General features: G+C 46.6%; 1 protein-coding gene and 1 pseudogene across 2 annotated transcripts in view; both read right to left on the bottom strand.

The window, feature by feature from the left end:
- Positions 1-16185, bottom strand: part of GNPAT (glyceronephosphate O-acyltransferase) — a 119028-nt gene that overhangs the window by 55839 nt on the left and 47004 nt on the right. For both annotated transcript variants that reach the window (XM_040429352.1, XM_040429351.1), the window contains 5 exons: positions 11917-12068; positions 10954-11084; positions 8355-8578; positions 7505-7750; positions 6513-6592 (listed from right to left, as the gene is read on the bottom strand). In XM_040429352.1, the coding sequence (XP_040285286.1) occupies positions 6513-6592; positions 7505-7750; positions 8355-8578; positions 10954-11084; positions 11917-12068 (833 nt within the window). The remainder of the gene's footprint in view (positions 1-6512; positions 6593-7504; positions 7751-8354; positions 8579-10953; positions 11085-11916; positions 12069-16185) is intronic.
- LOC121000245 lies at positions 2134-2248 on the bottom strand (annotated as a pseudogene).

The raw sequence follows: 16185 nt of genomic DNA on the forward strand, positions 1-16185 counted from the left end.
GACCGGTTTCGGATCACTATAGATGTGGATCCTTAGTCATGATGTGCATCAGTGGGAGGTGAAGTCGAGACTAAATAGTGAACCACTGAGAACAGGTGATCGCAATCAGGTACAGGACACACCTCCTGATGACATCCTCCACAGATAAAGTGCATAACAATTACAACATGCCAAAAGACATAGAAAGTAAGATAAAATGTACAAATTACAATAATAAAAAAAGGAAGTAAAAATATTAGTAATGTAGAATAGTATCATGACGCCTGTTCAATCCTGACGGTATCCGTGAGCCTAATTTGAAAATCCAAAAGCACTCGCGATTGAGCAGCTTTTTCTTGTGATCACCGCCTCTGCTTGGTCTGTTAACCCTCTCCACTCCTTGTACTGACATGCTATCTGTATTACCATTATGAACCGCAGCAAAATGCATACTTGCGGCAGAAACATTTTTATTTTAGCATGGGGTACATCAGAGATATGACGGCAAATTCGGACTTTTAAGCAGTTTGATGTGCACCCGATGTACTGTAGATTACACAGAGAACATGTTCTGCAATATACCACATATGTGGTGTTGCAATTAATGTATTGCTGAATAGTGTGAGTTATGTGGTTACTTGTAGACAGAATATGTGGGCCCATCCTCATATGTGAGCAACATGTACATTTTTTATGTCCACATTTAAAATTACCTATATGTCTCAGCCAAGTAGGCTGGGACCCAGGTTTATCCTGGTAAAGAGAGGGGCTCACCATATTGGCTAAAGTAACAGCACGTCGGGCAACACATTTAACACCGCTTTTTACAACATCACCCCAGACTTGGTCATATTTGAGAAGATGAAAATGTCTTTTGACAATGTTACATATTTGTGAGTATTCACAGCTATAGCTCGTAGAAAAAATGACTTGCTTCTCTTTATGACCAAGTTTGGGCTTTTTGTTTGGAAAGATTAGATTATCCCGAGACATAGTGGAAACCATATTCTTAGATCGGTTTAAAAGTCTACTGGGATAGTTCCTGGCTAGAAGACGGGTGGTGACAGTATTCATTTCTTCAGTACAGGTTTCACTGGAGGAGCAATCGAGCAAAGCGCGAATATATTCACCCCTAGGGATGTTGTGGACAGTATGTGCAGGATGACAGGATCCCGCATGTAGGATGGTATTTCCTGCGGTTTCTTTTCTATACGTGCGACTCTGCACACGGCCATCCCCCACGTCTCCCACCAAACACAAATCCAAAAAGGATATTAGGGTTTTATGCGAATTTAGAGAAAAACGTAGATTGCAATTGTTAGCATGTGACCTTGGAGGCCGCCAGACCCCTATGAGGTCCCTCGGGAACCACAAACAGGGAATCAGAACGGCGGACGTAAGCGGTAGCCGTGAGATACACTTCCAAGGCCCAGACGACAGCCAGGGAGTGTAGAGCGCGTTCCTTGGAGTTTGCCGGAGAAGGGCAAAAGGAGGGCAGGACAAGATCCTTGCTAAAGGTGGAAAGAAGAGACCACCTTGGGCAAAAAGGAGGGAACCGGACCGAACACAACCGTATCCTTTAGAAAAACCAGAAAGGGGCTCCTGGCGGGAAAGAGCGGCCAGCTCAGACACCCATCTGATGGGAGATGTGGCCACAAGGAAGACCACTCTCCAGGTGAGAAAGGTCAGGGAGACCTCTCTCAGAGGTTCGAAGGGGCGAAGGGGGGCGTCTGCAGAGCATGCAGGACCAAATTGAGATCTCAAGGAGGCAAAAGGGGAACATACGGAAACCGAATGTGCCAACCTCAGAAGAAAAAACTTTCACAGGACCCATAAGAGCAAGGGACCCTTGAAAAAGGACGGCAGCACCGAAACCTGACCTTTCAGGGAACTCAGCAACAGTCCCATCTCAAGTCCGGACTGAAGAAAAGACAGCTCCATCGGAATGGAAAAGCGAAGGGGAGGGAACCCCGAGTTCTCACAAAAAGTCATGAAGGCCTACTAGGTACGATAGTAATCCGGGAGGAAGTCGGCTTCCCCTGATCATGATTCAAACCACCGAATCCGAGAATCCCCTCTTCTTCAGGATGGCGGTTTCAACAGCCACGCCGTTAAATGAAGAGACCATAGATTCCGGAGGAAGAGAGGACCCCGAGACAGTAGAACCTCTCCGTCGGGAAGAATGGTCCCCAGATAGGGGACGTATCAGATATTAAACTGATAAGAACAGATACTACACTTGATTTTAGCCAAAAGGCCGAGAAGCGATGCCATGGGGCATCCGCCAGCATCCGAGCCACGTCCGAGAACCATGTGCGGTTAGGCCAATCTGGGGCGATGAGAACGGTCGGAATCCTTTCCACCGCAATCTTGCGTAGACCCATCGACAGAAGAGAAGCGGAAGGAAGACATAGAGGAGGATGAAGACTTGCCACGGAGACACCAGCGCGTCCACCCCATACGCCTTCGGACCTCGGGAGCTTGTTGTTGAACCTATGACGACATCAGATCCACATCCGGAAGGCCCCACCTGCCACGCACGTCATTGCAGACACCCGGATGCAGAGACTCTCGCCAGGATCGAGTGGGACCGGAGAACACCGCCCCAGCCAGAGGCAGGCATTAGTGGTCCAGGAAAAGAATGGGAGTAACGATCTTCCCGCCGTCAGGTTCATAGGGAGCCCACAAAAAAAGAGCTTCCTGAACATGTAGAAAAAAACATAACGCGCCACCTGCAGATGTAAGCGTACAGACCACGAGAGGTCTCGTCCCAGAGGGAAAGATCTCCTGTCGCGGCGACAGAGTGTGAGAAAAAAACTGGACATATGTTACGGCCTCGGAAGAGGCCACCACAAGACCCAGGACCCGCAGGTACTCCCGAAAGGAGAGACACGGGGAGCGCAGCAGGTGTGACACCGCCATTTGGATCCAGAAGACCTAGTAGTCTGAAAGAAAAACTCTCTCGGTCAAGGCATCCAAAAGTATCCCCAGAAGGAGAGCTTCAGGGACGGGAGGAGAAGGATCGTGGAAGTCGATCAACCATCCGAGCTGTTTCATTTAAACAGTGTTCCAGGTAAGGCCGCCAAGAAATGTCCTTGGTGCGAAGAAGAGCCATGAAAGGCGCTACGATCATGGTAAAGACCCTAGGGGCAGTCGCTAACCCGAAAGGGAGGGCGACAAAAATACATAGAGTCGGCCACCCATGGCAAGCGCAGGAATCGTTGTGAGATTCTGCGATTGGGCCATGCGGACAGGCGTCCTGGAAGTCTACGGACGCGAGGAATTCCCCTGAAGAAAAGAAACAATGGAGGGATACCAATCGAAACCTCCTTATCCGGAGGAATAAAGTTGAGCAGCTTCGGATCCAGGGTCGGATGCACCAACCCCTCCTTCCTTGGAACGATGAACAGGTCTGAAAAGAAACCCGTGCCCTGTTCCTCTGGAATAACCGGGGTAATAATCCCCCTGGTCCATCCAGAGATCCGAGGCGCGGAACGGATCCCCCGGAACGCTGGATGTAAACTCTATCTTGTAACCCGACGTTACAATTCTTAGAGCCCAGGTGTCCTGAACATGAGCCCTCCAAACCTGTGGAAGTAGCAGGGAGGCCGACTGCGCCCTTGGACACCATGACGGCTGGGGCTTGAAGGGGGGGGGGGTTCCTGCGGGAGTCCTGTAGCCCCCCAGCGGCGGGGCAGCGAAAGGACTGGTACTGGAACCGGAGGACCCGGTTCGAAAGGGACGCTAGGACGTAGGTGTGGAATGTGAGAGTTCTTGCCCCCAGATAGCGGTAGAGAAGAACTCGTCCAGCTGAGCCCTAAAAAACCTGGAACCCTCAAAGGGGAGGTTAGTAAGGGGACACTTGGAGAAGCGTCAGCGTCCCACACTATCAACCCGACCTCTCGGAGCAGAATGACCGAGAGGGCTGCAATGCGGGCAAAGAGGGAATCAATGTCCATGGAAGCCTCGCAAAGGAATTTGGAAGACTGAGACACCTGGAGAACCAAATCCGGTGTGTCAGTAGACGCATCATGTTCCGCCAAGTTCAGGGGGTGGCGCTGCAACCACACTTGGGAAGAACACTGGCCCGCCAGAGATAAATGGCTCTTGACAGAGAATCTAGGCGCCTGTCCAGAACGTCCTGCAGAGAGGAGCCGGTAAGGACAGGGAAGGCCATGATCCTGGACACTGGGGGATCCACCCTAGGGGAGAAGACCACCCCTACACACTGCTCAGTCGTAAAAGGATGATCCTGTCCCAGGTTCTGGGTATGATCGCGGAAATTCCTCATGGATAGGAAAAACGCGACAACCTACGGCTTCTTGGACGGAAAAAAGGGGGGAACTCCCGCGTAGAGGAGAATCCCCTTGGAGATTACAAGTGTCACGGACAGCCGCTACTAAGTCCGCCAAACGTGGGGAGCTTAGGCGGAGGGACCCGCTCCATGACATCGTCCGAGCCGGACAATCCCCCTTCAGACCTGCGCTCCTTAGGGGGGGGAGAGTCGTCTGAACACACCTCTAGACGAGGGGGGAAAACGTAGTCATCCAAGGATGGATGCTACCGCTCACGCTGCCTCTTATTAGTCAGGCGACCTCAGCGGGAACCACTGCGGGGAGACGGAATGGTAGGGGCCACTGGATTGGCAACTGCCATACGGTCCAAAAAGGACATGGCTGCCTTGGCGACTCAGGCCAAATCAGCGGCTGCGCAGGATCTGGCAGATGCCCAAGCGGGTACCGCCGGCTCCGCTGGGACAGAAATAAACTTTTTTTTTTTTTTAAAAAAAGGCTGAAAGTGGTTTGAACTCAGAAAGCCTGGACTGGGGCAACAGCCTTATCACTGAGCTACCAGCTTGCCTTAGGAGCTGGGTTGGGCAAGAAGGAGATCCTGTCCAGGGCCAGGGCAGGAGGCACAAACACCAGTGGTCTAACAGGACCCCATTGGAGCCTGAGAAGGTGACTAGGCTTAGGCATGATAACAACTATACAAGAATCTACAGTTGCAGTTAGAGAAAAGAAACCTTAAAAGTGTCTTCTGGGAATCAAACTAGAGATTGTTCACATCAGAAGCAAGGCATTTATACACACACATACACAGCTAAACAGCTGTTCAGAAAGAAGCAGGGGAGCGGTCAGGAGCGTGGGAACCTTTGTAGCAGACGGAGGAAGATGCCGGAGTGAAGCGCTAGGCTCCGCCCCCCCGGTCGCATCATAGAAGTGCGAAAAAATAGCGCGCTCCACTCCCTGTGCTTCCTGACAAAATGGCCCCCAGTGCCGAACACAGCGAAGCGGGGGTTAAGAAGGCACGCACCCCTGCAGTTGCAGCCCAAAATCCTTGTTCTGTCAGAGGTCTCTGACGGAGCGAGCGGTTGGTGGGTGCTGCTGCAAGTTATAGAAAGTCATAGGGAAAAGTCATGCCGCATAAATAAAAATAAAAAACTCAGAGGGAGCCGAGAGTCCCAGCAGGGAAATTAGCCAGAATAGTGCCTCCATGCCCTAGAACCCCCGGACAGAGATAACACCCTCTAGTTCACCCAGACGGCCCATAGACATAAGACAGGGAGGGGGGGGGGGGGGGGGGAGCAGAGAGCGATTGCAGTATACTTATCTGCTCCTGAAGTCTTCTCCCTCCGTTCAGGACCAGCAGGGCTCACCTCTTCAGACATCTGACTCCAGGAGTGCAGTGCTCTGGATGGAGGGTGGCAGCAGGTGACCCAGGAGCTGGTGGGATGCCGGAGCTAACAGGTCGAGCCCGGATCCACTTATCTTCTTGGGGGGAAATGGAGGCAGCCAGGCAACGTCCCAAAGACGGCGGCGGGCACTCCACGGGGGACCAGGAAGGCGCCATGCTGACCTGTGTCCCCATCTAGAATAAAAATAACAAAAAGGAGCAGAATCAGAGAGTGTCAACCTCCTTCACCAGACACTAAGCAAAGACTGAGCTTCTCCTGGTGGAGTCGGGGGGTATAGCCCGAGGAGGAGGAGCTCTTTTGTATTTGCATAGTGTCCCTCCTACTAATACCTCTAAGCTATACCCATGATCTGTGTCCCCCAATGGAAAAAAGTACAAGAAATAAAAACTATACAAGTTTGATATCACCACAATCGTATTGAGCCACAGCATAAGGACATCATCTCATTTTTAGCGCACAGTGAACGCCGTGATGTCAAAACCTCAAAAACTTGGAATTATGTATTTTTATTTTATTTTACCCTACAGGGTAAAGAAGAATTGTTTTCCTTTTTTCCCAAAACAAGACATGAAATTAAATGGCGTCATTAAAAAATGCATCTTTTCCTGAAAAAAAATCCCTCACATTGCTATGTGAACGGAAAAATAAAACAGCTATGGCTATTGGAACATGGAGAGGAAAAATACAAAATGTAAAAATGAAAATAGACCTGTTCTTTAAGGGGTTAAAGAGGTTGTCCTCCTTTTATTAAGTGATGGCCTATCCTCAGTATGTCAGTGAGCTGGAAGGAAGTTAAACAACAAAATTATGACTTTCAGTTAATTAAATAAATTCTTACCTTCTCTTCAAACCCAGGAAAGAAAATGAATTCTTTGGAAAAAAGATTTCTCAAGAAGGAAAATGTTTTGGAAACATCATCTTAAATAAAAAAATAAAAATAAATTATATATATATAAAATATTAGGTAAGTTCATTCCGCAACTGTATGCTGCTATTCAGAAAAAAGCCTTAAGCTGGCCATACACATTAGATACTTGTCGGCTGAACCTGCAAATATTGGTGGGGCTGGCTGACCATATAATGCGTATAGAGACCTTCGGACTCTCGGACGGCAGTTGAGTTGGATTTCAACTGCCCGATCTTTTAGTTTTGGAGGAAATAAGTTGATGCTAGAAAAGCCTAGCTGCAACTTTCTCCCCACCTAAAACATGCATGCTTGGCCGAGCAGAGAGAGCAAGTGCATGTAGTATTCGGGAGAGACAGCTGATGGCTGACAGCTATCTAATGTGGATGGCCAAGCATAAAAGTCCTGGACCTGGCACTTCTATTAGAGACCGATGGAAATTAATAGCACAGGTATCAACCCAGCCTTACCTCTGGATTGTGCTCTTTCTTTCCTGCACTAAAGCCCACTACATTTCAAACAATCCTATTTTCCTCTTTTTATTTTTATTTTGTAAAGCAATGCTGGTGTGCACCCCTGTGTCCTTTGTATACTAATTTGTGATAAATATGTGGATCTGGCTACACCCTCGTTATTAATTATTCCTCAAAAACTCTTGCCCAAGGTATGCGTGTGGCATTGGAGCTCAGCCCATGCATCTAGGTGAGTGGGGATGAGCTACAATAGCAGAAGTCTAAAGACAGACATATTTTTTGTAATCCTGTGCAACTCCTTTAACTGTGTGGGCCCCACTGGACTGTTTTCTTTATTATGTTCATCCAACTGCATCTAAATCTAAAGCAATTTGTGATGAATGTAGATAAACCAGAAGTGCAGTAAATGAGGGATAATAATTCTCCATAAGGAGACAATGTAGTAACCCCTACCTCTTGAGGAGCTTGATGCCATCTTACAAGCTAGCGCTACCAGGGCAGGTCGTACATACATATTGACCATCTGGTTCCTGTAGGAGGCACACATGAGCAAAGTAACAGCCCGGATAAAGACCTGATCTTCTGTAAGAATATCATTTGGTTTGTTCTCAAACAAGATTACTTCTCCATCAGCAAGTTTCATGATATTTGAGTGGAGATCTATGCTGGCTCGAACTACTTTACTAGCAGACATGTTATCTAAAAGACATAAAAGAATGAGAAAATAAACAAAAAGACACACATAAGAGTAAGATGAAGATAGCAATCACAAAGCATGATTACTAGACTTCACATTGGATTGTGTGCTCCTTCTCTGTATTAGGGGCCTGGATAACCCCTTTAATTCTTTGAAATATGTTACACAAATTTGTATTGTATCCTTATGCTTTTATCAATAAAAGACAGCTTTTTTTTTTTACTTTTGAAGAACAGTGCCCTGGGAATACTGTATTTATTTTCCCATTTTACCAGCAAATGTTAGGTCTATTTTTGAATTGGGAAAATACCAAGGCTAGAACTGGAAACAATCGATCACTCATTGGCTCTATGGAATGATATGAAAGTGTATATTGTCCATGTGATACTAATTGATCTGTGTCCCAAAGTATTGACTCCAAAGTCTATCAATAGTTGTTCAATGGCCAGTTCATTCTCTGCCTCAAATCACATCAATACCCAGCACCTTCACCTTTGAAAAGTGCCTCTAATACACAAAAATGTAATATTTTACTTGAATACCACTCTACAAAGCAAATGACTAATGAGTTAACAGCCCTGGTAGGGATATCATTAGCTTACTCACCAGGCCACTCTAGACATCCCCCAAAGGCTTCTGTTAGATCTTTCAGCCATATGGTTTTGTCAACTAACAAACTGAAGTTCAGAGATGGAAAATTCTGTAGCAAAATGGCTGCTATCAAGACTCCAGGGCAGAGCACCATATTAGCTATTTGCTGAAGTTCCACTTTGTAGGCCACATCAGAGATAAACTTTTGGATTTCCTTTGAGGGTCGTTGAGAAAGATGTCTGAAATGTTCAAATACCAAAAATGATGTTGACCTTTTGTAACTAACACACCACAGTGTACTTGACACGGACATGTGCAGTCTATAACTTTTTATAACAGTTCCATGGCATATTCAATCATACATATCACATTTGTATCACTGGCCTTAAGGTTATTGCTAATAATAATTACATACAGTATTTGCCATGGCATTCCAAAACTATGCTAAAGGACACATTGTATTCAGCTTATCAAACTTCCACATACCATCAGGAATACTGGTGCATATTTGCATTAGAAAAAATGTGGGTGATTGAGTCAGCACAACCCTGTATGTTGTACAGATCACTATGGCGAAATACATATACAAACGCAAAATACAAATGTGATAGCACTCTGCAACCAGCATTCTGCCCTGACTCTATGCTGGATGAGGCATTGGTGTACATTTTGGCCAAAGCGTAATAAGCCACTCACCACGTCAAGGTCGCCTCTATGGAGTGGTCCCTAATACTATTTCCTACCTGTTTATGGGCCATGATAGCCACACAAAGTCCCGGGAATGCAGGCTAGCATGCACGCCAAGCACACTCTTCTTTTAACCCCGTCCAGTGCCATTACAGCTTTCATCGGATCCAGGGATGCAAGTACCAACATGCATGCTGAGCCCACCATATACTTCTCCTAGAGCCAAATGGCTACTGGTAGGTTCTATATAAGCAGACTCAGTTTTATACTGACTTTAAAACCAGCCTCCAGGACAGATTGACTGGTCAGGTGTGCATGACTTCATGGAGATCGCCACGCCTCCATATTTGCATTAGGCCTCATGCACACAACCATATCTATTTTGCGGTCCGCAAAAAATACGGATGACGTCTGTGTGCATTACGTATTTTGCGGAATGGGACAGCTTGCCGAACAGTCTTATCCTTGTCCGTAATGCGGACAATAATAGGACATGTTGCATTTTTTTGCAGAATGGAAATACGGACATGCGGAAACGGAATGCACATGGAGTAACTTCCGTATTTTTTTTTTGCGGACCTATTGAAATGAATGGTTCTGTATACAGTCCGCAAAAAAAAAAAAAACGGAAGCGGGAAAAAAATACGTTTGTGTGCATGAGGCCTTAGGTAAAGGCTCTTTTACACGGGCCAATATTCGAATAATCAGCTAAATGAGCGTTTATAAGAATTCTCATTCCCAATCACTGGCCCTTGTAAACATGAAGCAATCTGTAGAGAAATAAGCCAATGTTCAGTTGTCGGGTAGTGGCATCATTTATGCTATCGGCAGCTCATCGGTCTGTGTAAACTGGGTATATGCTGCTGTTAATATGTAAACTGTGTGGGGACCAAATAATCTCTCATTCTTCCCCATACAGTTTGCCCTGACCTATAGAAAAGCCCTTTAAACAATCAATTATTAGGCCTCTTTCACACGAGCGTGTCTGGATAAGGTCCGGATGCGTTGCGGCAAACCCGCGCAAGTAGGTACCCAATTGCAGTCAGTTTTGACTGTGATTGCGTTCCGTTGTTCAGTTTTTATTGCGCGGGTGCAATGCGTTTTGCACACGCGTGATAAAAAACTGAATGTGGTACCCAGACCCGAACTTCTTCACAGAAGTTCAAGTTTGGGATCGGTGTTGTGTAGATAGCATTCTGAATACAGAATGCTTAGTACAATAGGGCTGGAGGGGTTAAAAAAAATATAATTTTTTTTTTTAACTCACCTTAATCCACCTGTTCGCGCAGGCGGCGTAGTGACGTCATCAAAGGTCCTATTCCTCACAAAAGAAGACAGAAGAGATGCCGGCTGCGCGAACAAGTGGATTAAGGTGAGTTAAATTATTATTATTCTTTTTTTAACCCCTCCAGCCCTATTGTACTATGCATTCTGTATTCAGAATGCTATTATTTTCCCTTATAACCATGTTATAAGGGAAAATAATAAAGATCGGGTCCCCATCCCGATAGTCTCCTAGCAACCGTGCGTAAAAATCGCACCGCATCCGCACTTGCTTGCGGATGCTTGCGATTTTTTACGCAGCCCCATTCACTTCTATGGGGCCTGCGTTGCGTGAAAAACGCTGAATATAGAGCTTGCTGCGATTTTCACGCAACGCACAATTGATGCGTGAAAATCACCGCTCATGTGCACAGCCCCATAGAAATGAATGGGTCCGGATTCAGTGCGGGTGCAATGCGTTCAACTCACGCATCGCATCCGCGCGGAAAACTCGCCCGTGTGAAAGGGGCCTTAGGCTGTAATACCATCAATCATTGCCCTGTATTGGCCAGTGTAAAATGACTCTAAGAAACACATTGAGAAATGGCTAAGACATTAAAAGATGTGAAACAAAATTATCTTCTTCTAACAAATCCACAAATACCTGGGAACAAGGTTATATTGAGAGCGGTTTAGTCTTCCAGATGCCAATGACCGCAATGACATGGGTTTCCCAAAAAATACATGAATACTTCCAAAGTCATCACTAAGAATCTTCCTGGCTTTGATCAATCCCTGTAGACAGACATGGACACTAATAATGAGAACTAAATCACCATATGGTCTCAAATAAACGGTACACTCCCAATACTTAGATCAACCACAAAAAAAAAAGAGTGCAAAACACACCATTAAGGAATCATAAAATATAATATTTATTGATAACAATAGTTAAAAATGATATTCACAATACTAGCTTGTGAATGAGCAGGGACAAAAACACAGTTGCACACCACCTCAATTGTGGACTCTCAGCTATAACAAGTTGCAACAATGTAAACGACCTCTAAAGATGTTAATAACAAATCCCAATACAGGGTAGAGCGGTCAAGTTTATATAAAGTGCATATGCATTAGAAAATGTGCCAAAAAGTGACTAGTGCATATTAAGAGCAGCGAAGTAACAAACAAGTATGCTCGCTAAACTACAAATGCGACATGAATGGCAACATACCAGTAAGAAGAGAGGTAAAGACAGGGTGGTGGCGCTCCTTGACGCGCGTTTCGCGTGTGATCGCTTCCTCAGGGTATGCACTTTATATAAACTCGACCGCTCTACCCTGTATTGGGATTTGTTATTGACATCTTTAGAGGTCGTTTACATTGTTGCAACTTGTTATAGCTGAGAGTCCACAATTGAGGTGGTGTGCAACTGTGTTTTTGTCCCTGCTCATTCACAAGCTAGTATTGTGAATATCATTTTTAACTATTGTTATCAATAAATATTATATTTTATGATTCATTAATGGTGTGTTTTGCACTCTTTTTTTTGTGGTTGATCTAATAATGAGAACTGTAGTAACCATAAGTAACAACAGGGCACAAACAACATTGAAGCAGGTCTTACTGAAGTAGATTCCTTAGGTTTTGGCACTCCAAGGAGCTCATACGCATAGAGCGACTCCTCCAGTATTCTCTCATAGCTGATACTGACTGGCACCAGGTAAGTATCAAACACTTCTCCTTTGAAAAATGGCTCCATGACTACACTTAGAAGTCCTTCAAACAATTCCAAAAACAAGTATATAGACATGAATATTAAAAACTTACATTTTTATGAAAATAGGTTAAAGGGGTTGTCTGGCCATATAGATTGATGACCGTTCGTCAGGATAGGTCATCAATATCTGATCGGCGGGGGTCTGATATGCCGGAATTAGGGATGAGCGAACTTCTGTTTTTAAGTTCGGCGTACAAGGTTTGGGTTATCTAAGAATTCCATTGTGGATTCTGCTACCACGGACCATAACTTACTTAACGGAATTCTTAGATAACCCGAACCTTGTACACCAAACTTGAAAACAGAAATTCACTCAACACTACCCGGGTAGGTCATCAATATATATAGCCGGACAACCCCATTAAAACATAAAAGTATTAATAATAAATGCAGTTCAACAGAAAGAAATATTCCAGACAAATACAGATCACCCACCAATGAAATAATACCTGGGATGGTAACGCCATTCCTTTGTTGTAGAAAGTTTCATTATTATGGTCAAAATGAGTAAATATAGCTAAAATTGTAGCAGTGAAGTATAGTGTAGGGACACAGGTGTTAAACATTTTTGTAACATACTTTATTAGGGAAACGGGTTTTCACTAGAAAGCAGGGTGCAAAGCATTTTTTTAGCGGCACTCTGAGCATTGCTAAGGAGAATCCCTCTTCAACATTCTCCTGAGCGCTACAGTATGTGTACATACAGAGGCAAGCTTCTCAGCTTGCCTCTTATCTCACCACCCCTGTGTGACTTGCTGCCAGCGCTAATATGTCTCTCTTTCCTGTACATCTCTCTAAGTTACTAAGTGCAGGGAAGAGAGGGCACAATTGAACCACCAGTACTTAGCGCACATGTAACATAGCACACAGAACGTTGCAGCCCCACTCCTCATTCTGCCCTGACAGTAAGTGTGCTTTCCTACTGCATATTATTGTCATCACCAAGAGCCGACAGTCCCATTCTGCTCTCTCTTTCCTGCACTCAGTAACTAATACCAGGGACATGACACATATACAGAGCTGCCAATGGTTGGAGCTGGCAAGGACACAGCAGTGATAAATTGTTGACCGTGTTCAACCAACATTAATGTGTATTAAGTTAAATACAATGCAACAGCACTCTGCTCACATAAAATGTATGATCATAAAATATATAAACTAATGCTACATTCACTATATAAACGAAAGTGAGATTCTTTGCAAATATTCTTGGTCAAAATTATCTGTGACAATCTGCCACGCATACTGACTAAGGCTACTTTCACACTCGTGTTTTGGGCGGATCAGTCATGGATCTGCAAAAACGGATCAGTTACAATAATACAACCGCACGCATCCGTCATGAACGGATCCGTTTGTATTAACATAGCCAAGACAGATCCGTCATGAACTCCATTGAAAGTCAATGGGAGACGGATCCGTTTTCTATTGTGCCAGATTGGGTCAGAGAAAACTGATCAGTCCCCATTGACTTACATTGTGTGCCAGGCAAGGTCGGTGCAAGGATTTTTGCCGCCCTAGGCAAAGATCCATTTTGCCGCCCCCTCATGTCACTCACTCACTGACAGACACACACACACTGACAGACAGACACGTACGCATACACTCACTGAATGACGTACACAGAAACTCACTGACAGACAGACATACACTCACTGACAGACAGACATACACTCACTGACAGACAGACACGCACTCAAACATTTACTGAATGACGTACACAGAAACTCACTGACAGACATACTCACTGACAGACACACATTTACTCACTGACAGACACACATTTACTCACTGACAGACACACACTTACTCACTGACAGACACTCACTGACAGACATACACCTACCCACTGAAACACACACACACAGAAACTCACTGACAGACACTCACTCACTGGCAGACAAACACACACATATACTCACTGACAAACACACACATACTCACTGACAAACACACAGACACTTACTGACCGACAGACATCCACACTCACTGACATACACACACACACACAACCACTCAATGACAGACACATACATTTACTGACAGAAAGACAGACATACATACATTCACTCACTGACATAAATACACAGGCAGACACTCACTCAGTCAAACACTTAAATACTCACCTCCCTGGGGTCCAGTGTGGTGCAGCTCCTCAGTCCTCCAGCGCGCCGTTTAGTATGCCGGGGCCAGAATGACGTCATATTCCGGCATCACAGAGGGCGCACGAGAGAGGAGTGGGAGCTGCTAGAACAGCCTCCCTTGCCGCCCGCCTCCTCTCCTCCGGTAATTTACTCGCAGAGCAGGGGCGTAGCTAGAAATGCATGGGCCCCATAGCAAAAAAAATTTATGGGCCCCCCCAGCCCAGCCCCCACATATCTATCGGGCCTCCCACCACCCCTTCCAGAGCTCCCACGCAAACACGCAATGCACCTACCGCACCCACCTCCTGTGCATACGGTAGATGTTTTTTTACCTTATTTTTCTTTTCATGGGAATGGGGCCAGGCCGCCAGGAAGGGTCGGCCGGGGGGGAGAAATCTGACACACAATAGGCTATTTCTCTCCCCCCCCCGCCCGGATGGCTCTGGCCCCATCCATTGTGTCACATTTTATACCCCCCCATCCCCATGGCACATCATTTCCCCCCCCCCCTCCCCCCCCCGGCCGGCCCTTCCTGGCGGCCTGGCCCCATTCCCATGTAACATACAGTGACATACTCAGAGTACAGACATTTACATTGTCCCCCCCGGCCCTCCCTCCAGGCTCCATCATGTCAGTGTCACGGTCACACAAACTAGCGCCAGAGCAGAGGCGCTCAGGATTAGCACGGCATCACCCCCCCCCCTATAAAAAAAATTTAACACATCATTGATGCTGTGCTAATCCTGAGCGCCTCAGTGTGTGCGCTAGCTAGCCTAGAGCTTTGCGCTCACATGGCCCTGGCGCTCATCTCATCATTTTGAATTAATTTTAAATCAAAAATCATATTAATTATTATAAAATAACATTCAAAATTCTATTGGAACCTACCCTAACAAGTCCTGACCCCTGTCCAGTCCTGAAAGCCTGTCGAGTGCCGTCTCCTGCGCTGCTGCTGCTGGCTGCCACCTGCCAGAGTGCCAGTGTGCGTCTGTCCGAAGGTCTGACTGACTCTGCTGAAGCCTGATTATATATGACTGACTGAAGAATCATGATCTGATCTAATCCGATAATAATTCTGATTCTGATTCAATTTCTTGGCTGGCGCGGGCCGCAGCTGAGGTCTGACTCAGACAGCAGAGTCAGACCTCAGGCGGCAGCCGTGGCCCGCGGCCCGCGCCCGCCAAGAAATTGAATCAGAATTATCAGATTAAAATGATTAGAGCTGCCTGTGTGACTGTCTACTCACCCCCCCCTGTGCAGGTCAGGTGACTTGAGTTGTCACTAGTAGTGGCAGCCAGAGCGGCACGCTGCTGAGCCAATGAATGAATATCTATCATTCATCTGTGATCATCTAGTTCTGCCTGCATAGCTGCTGCTGCTATGTTGCCCTGACTACGAGTCCGGCCGGGCGGCCCAGCCAGTACACAGCCGCACTCGCACACACAGGCTGGGGGGTGATATCTGTTGCCCTGACGATAGCATAGCCGCATAGCGCCAAATCTGACTGGCGCCAGTGCGGCCGGCGGGACCACTCCCTCCCTAGTCCCTCCACAACAGGTACCCCCCCCAACCCCCCCGCCTGAGTCCGCCTCCTGAGTCCTCCCTCTAGTTACTAGGAGCCAGAGGAAATCTTTCCTGCACTGCGGCGCTGGTGCCAGCCTGGCTCCGCCTCCACTACGCCCCCGTTCCAGCCCCCTCCACCGCCTACCTCATGTTCTCCTTGTGCGGCAGTGCGCCCCGGGCCCGCCTGCTCCAGGCCTACAGTACTCCTCCTTCCTTAGTTCCTTGGCTTCCCCCCAGCTAGGCCCGAGCCGCGGACCGCCCGCTCCCTGCCCACTACACTGGGCGGGCGGTCGGGCCTGGCTGCCTGTGTGTATTAATAAAAAAATGAAAATAAATAAATAAATATATTATGTGGTCCGGACGGGCCCCCAGTGGTGTAGGGCCCCATAGCCACTGCTATGGTTGCTAT

Source organism: Bufo bufo, chromosome 4 (genome assembly GCF_905171765.1).
Source record: "Bufo bufo chromosome 4, aBufBuf1.1, whole genome shotgun sequence".
Taxonomy (NCBI): domain Eukaryota; kingdom Metazoa; phylum Chordata; class Amphibia; order Anura; family Bufonidae; genus Bufo; species Bufo bufo.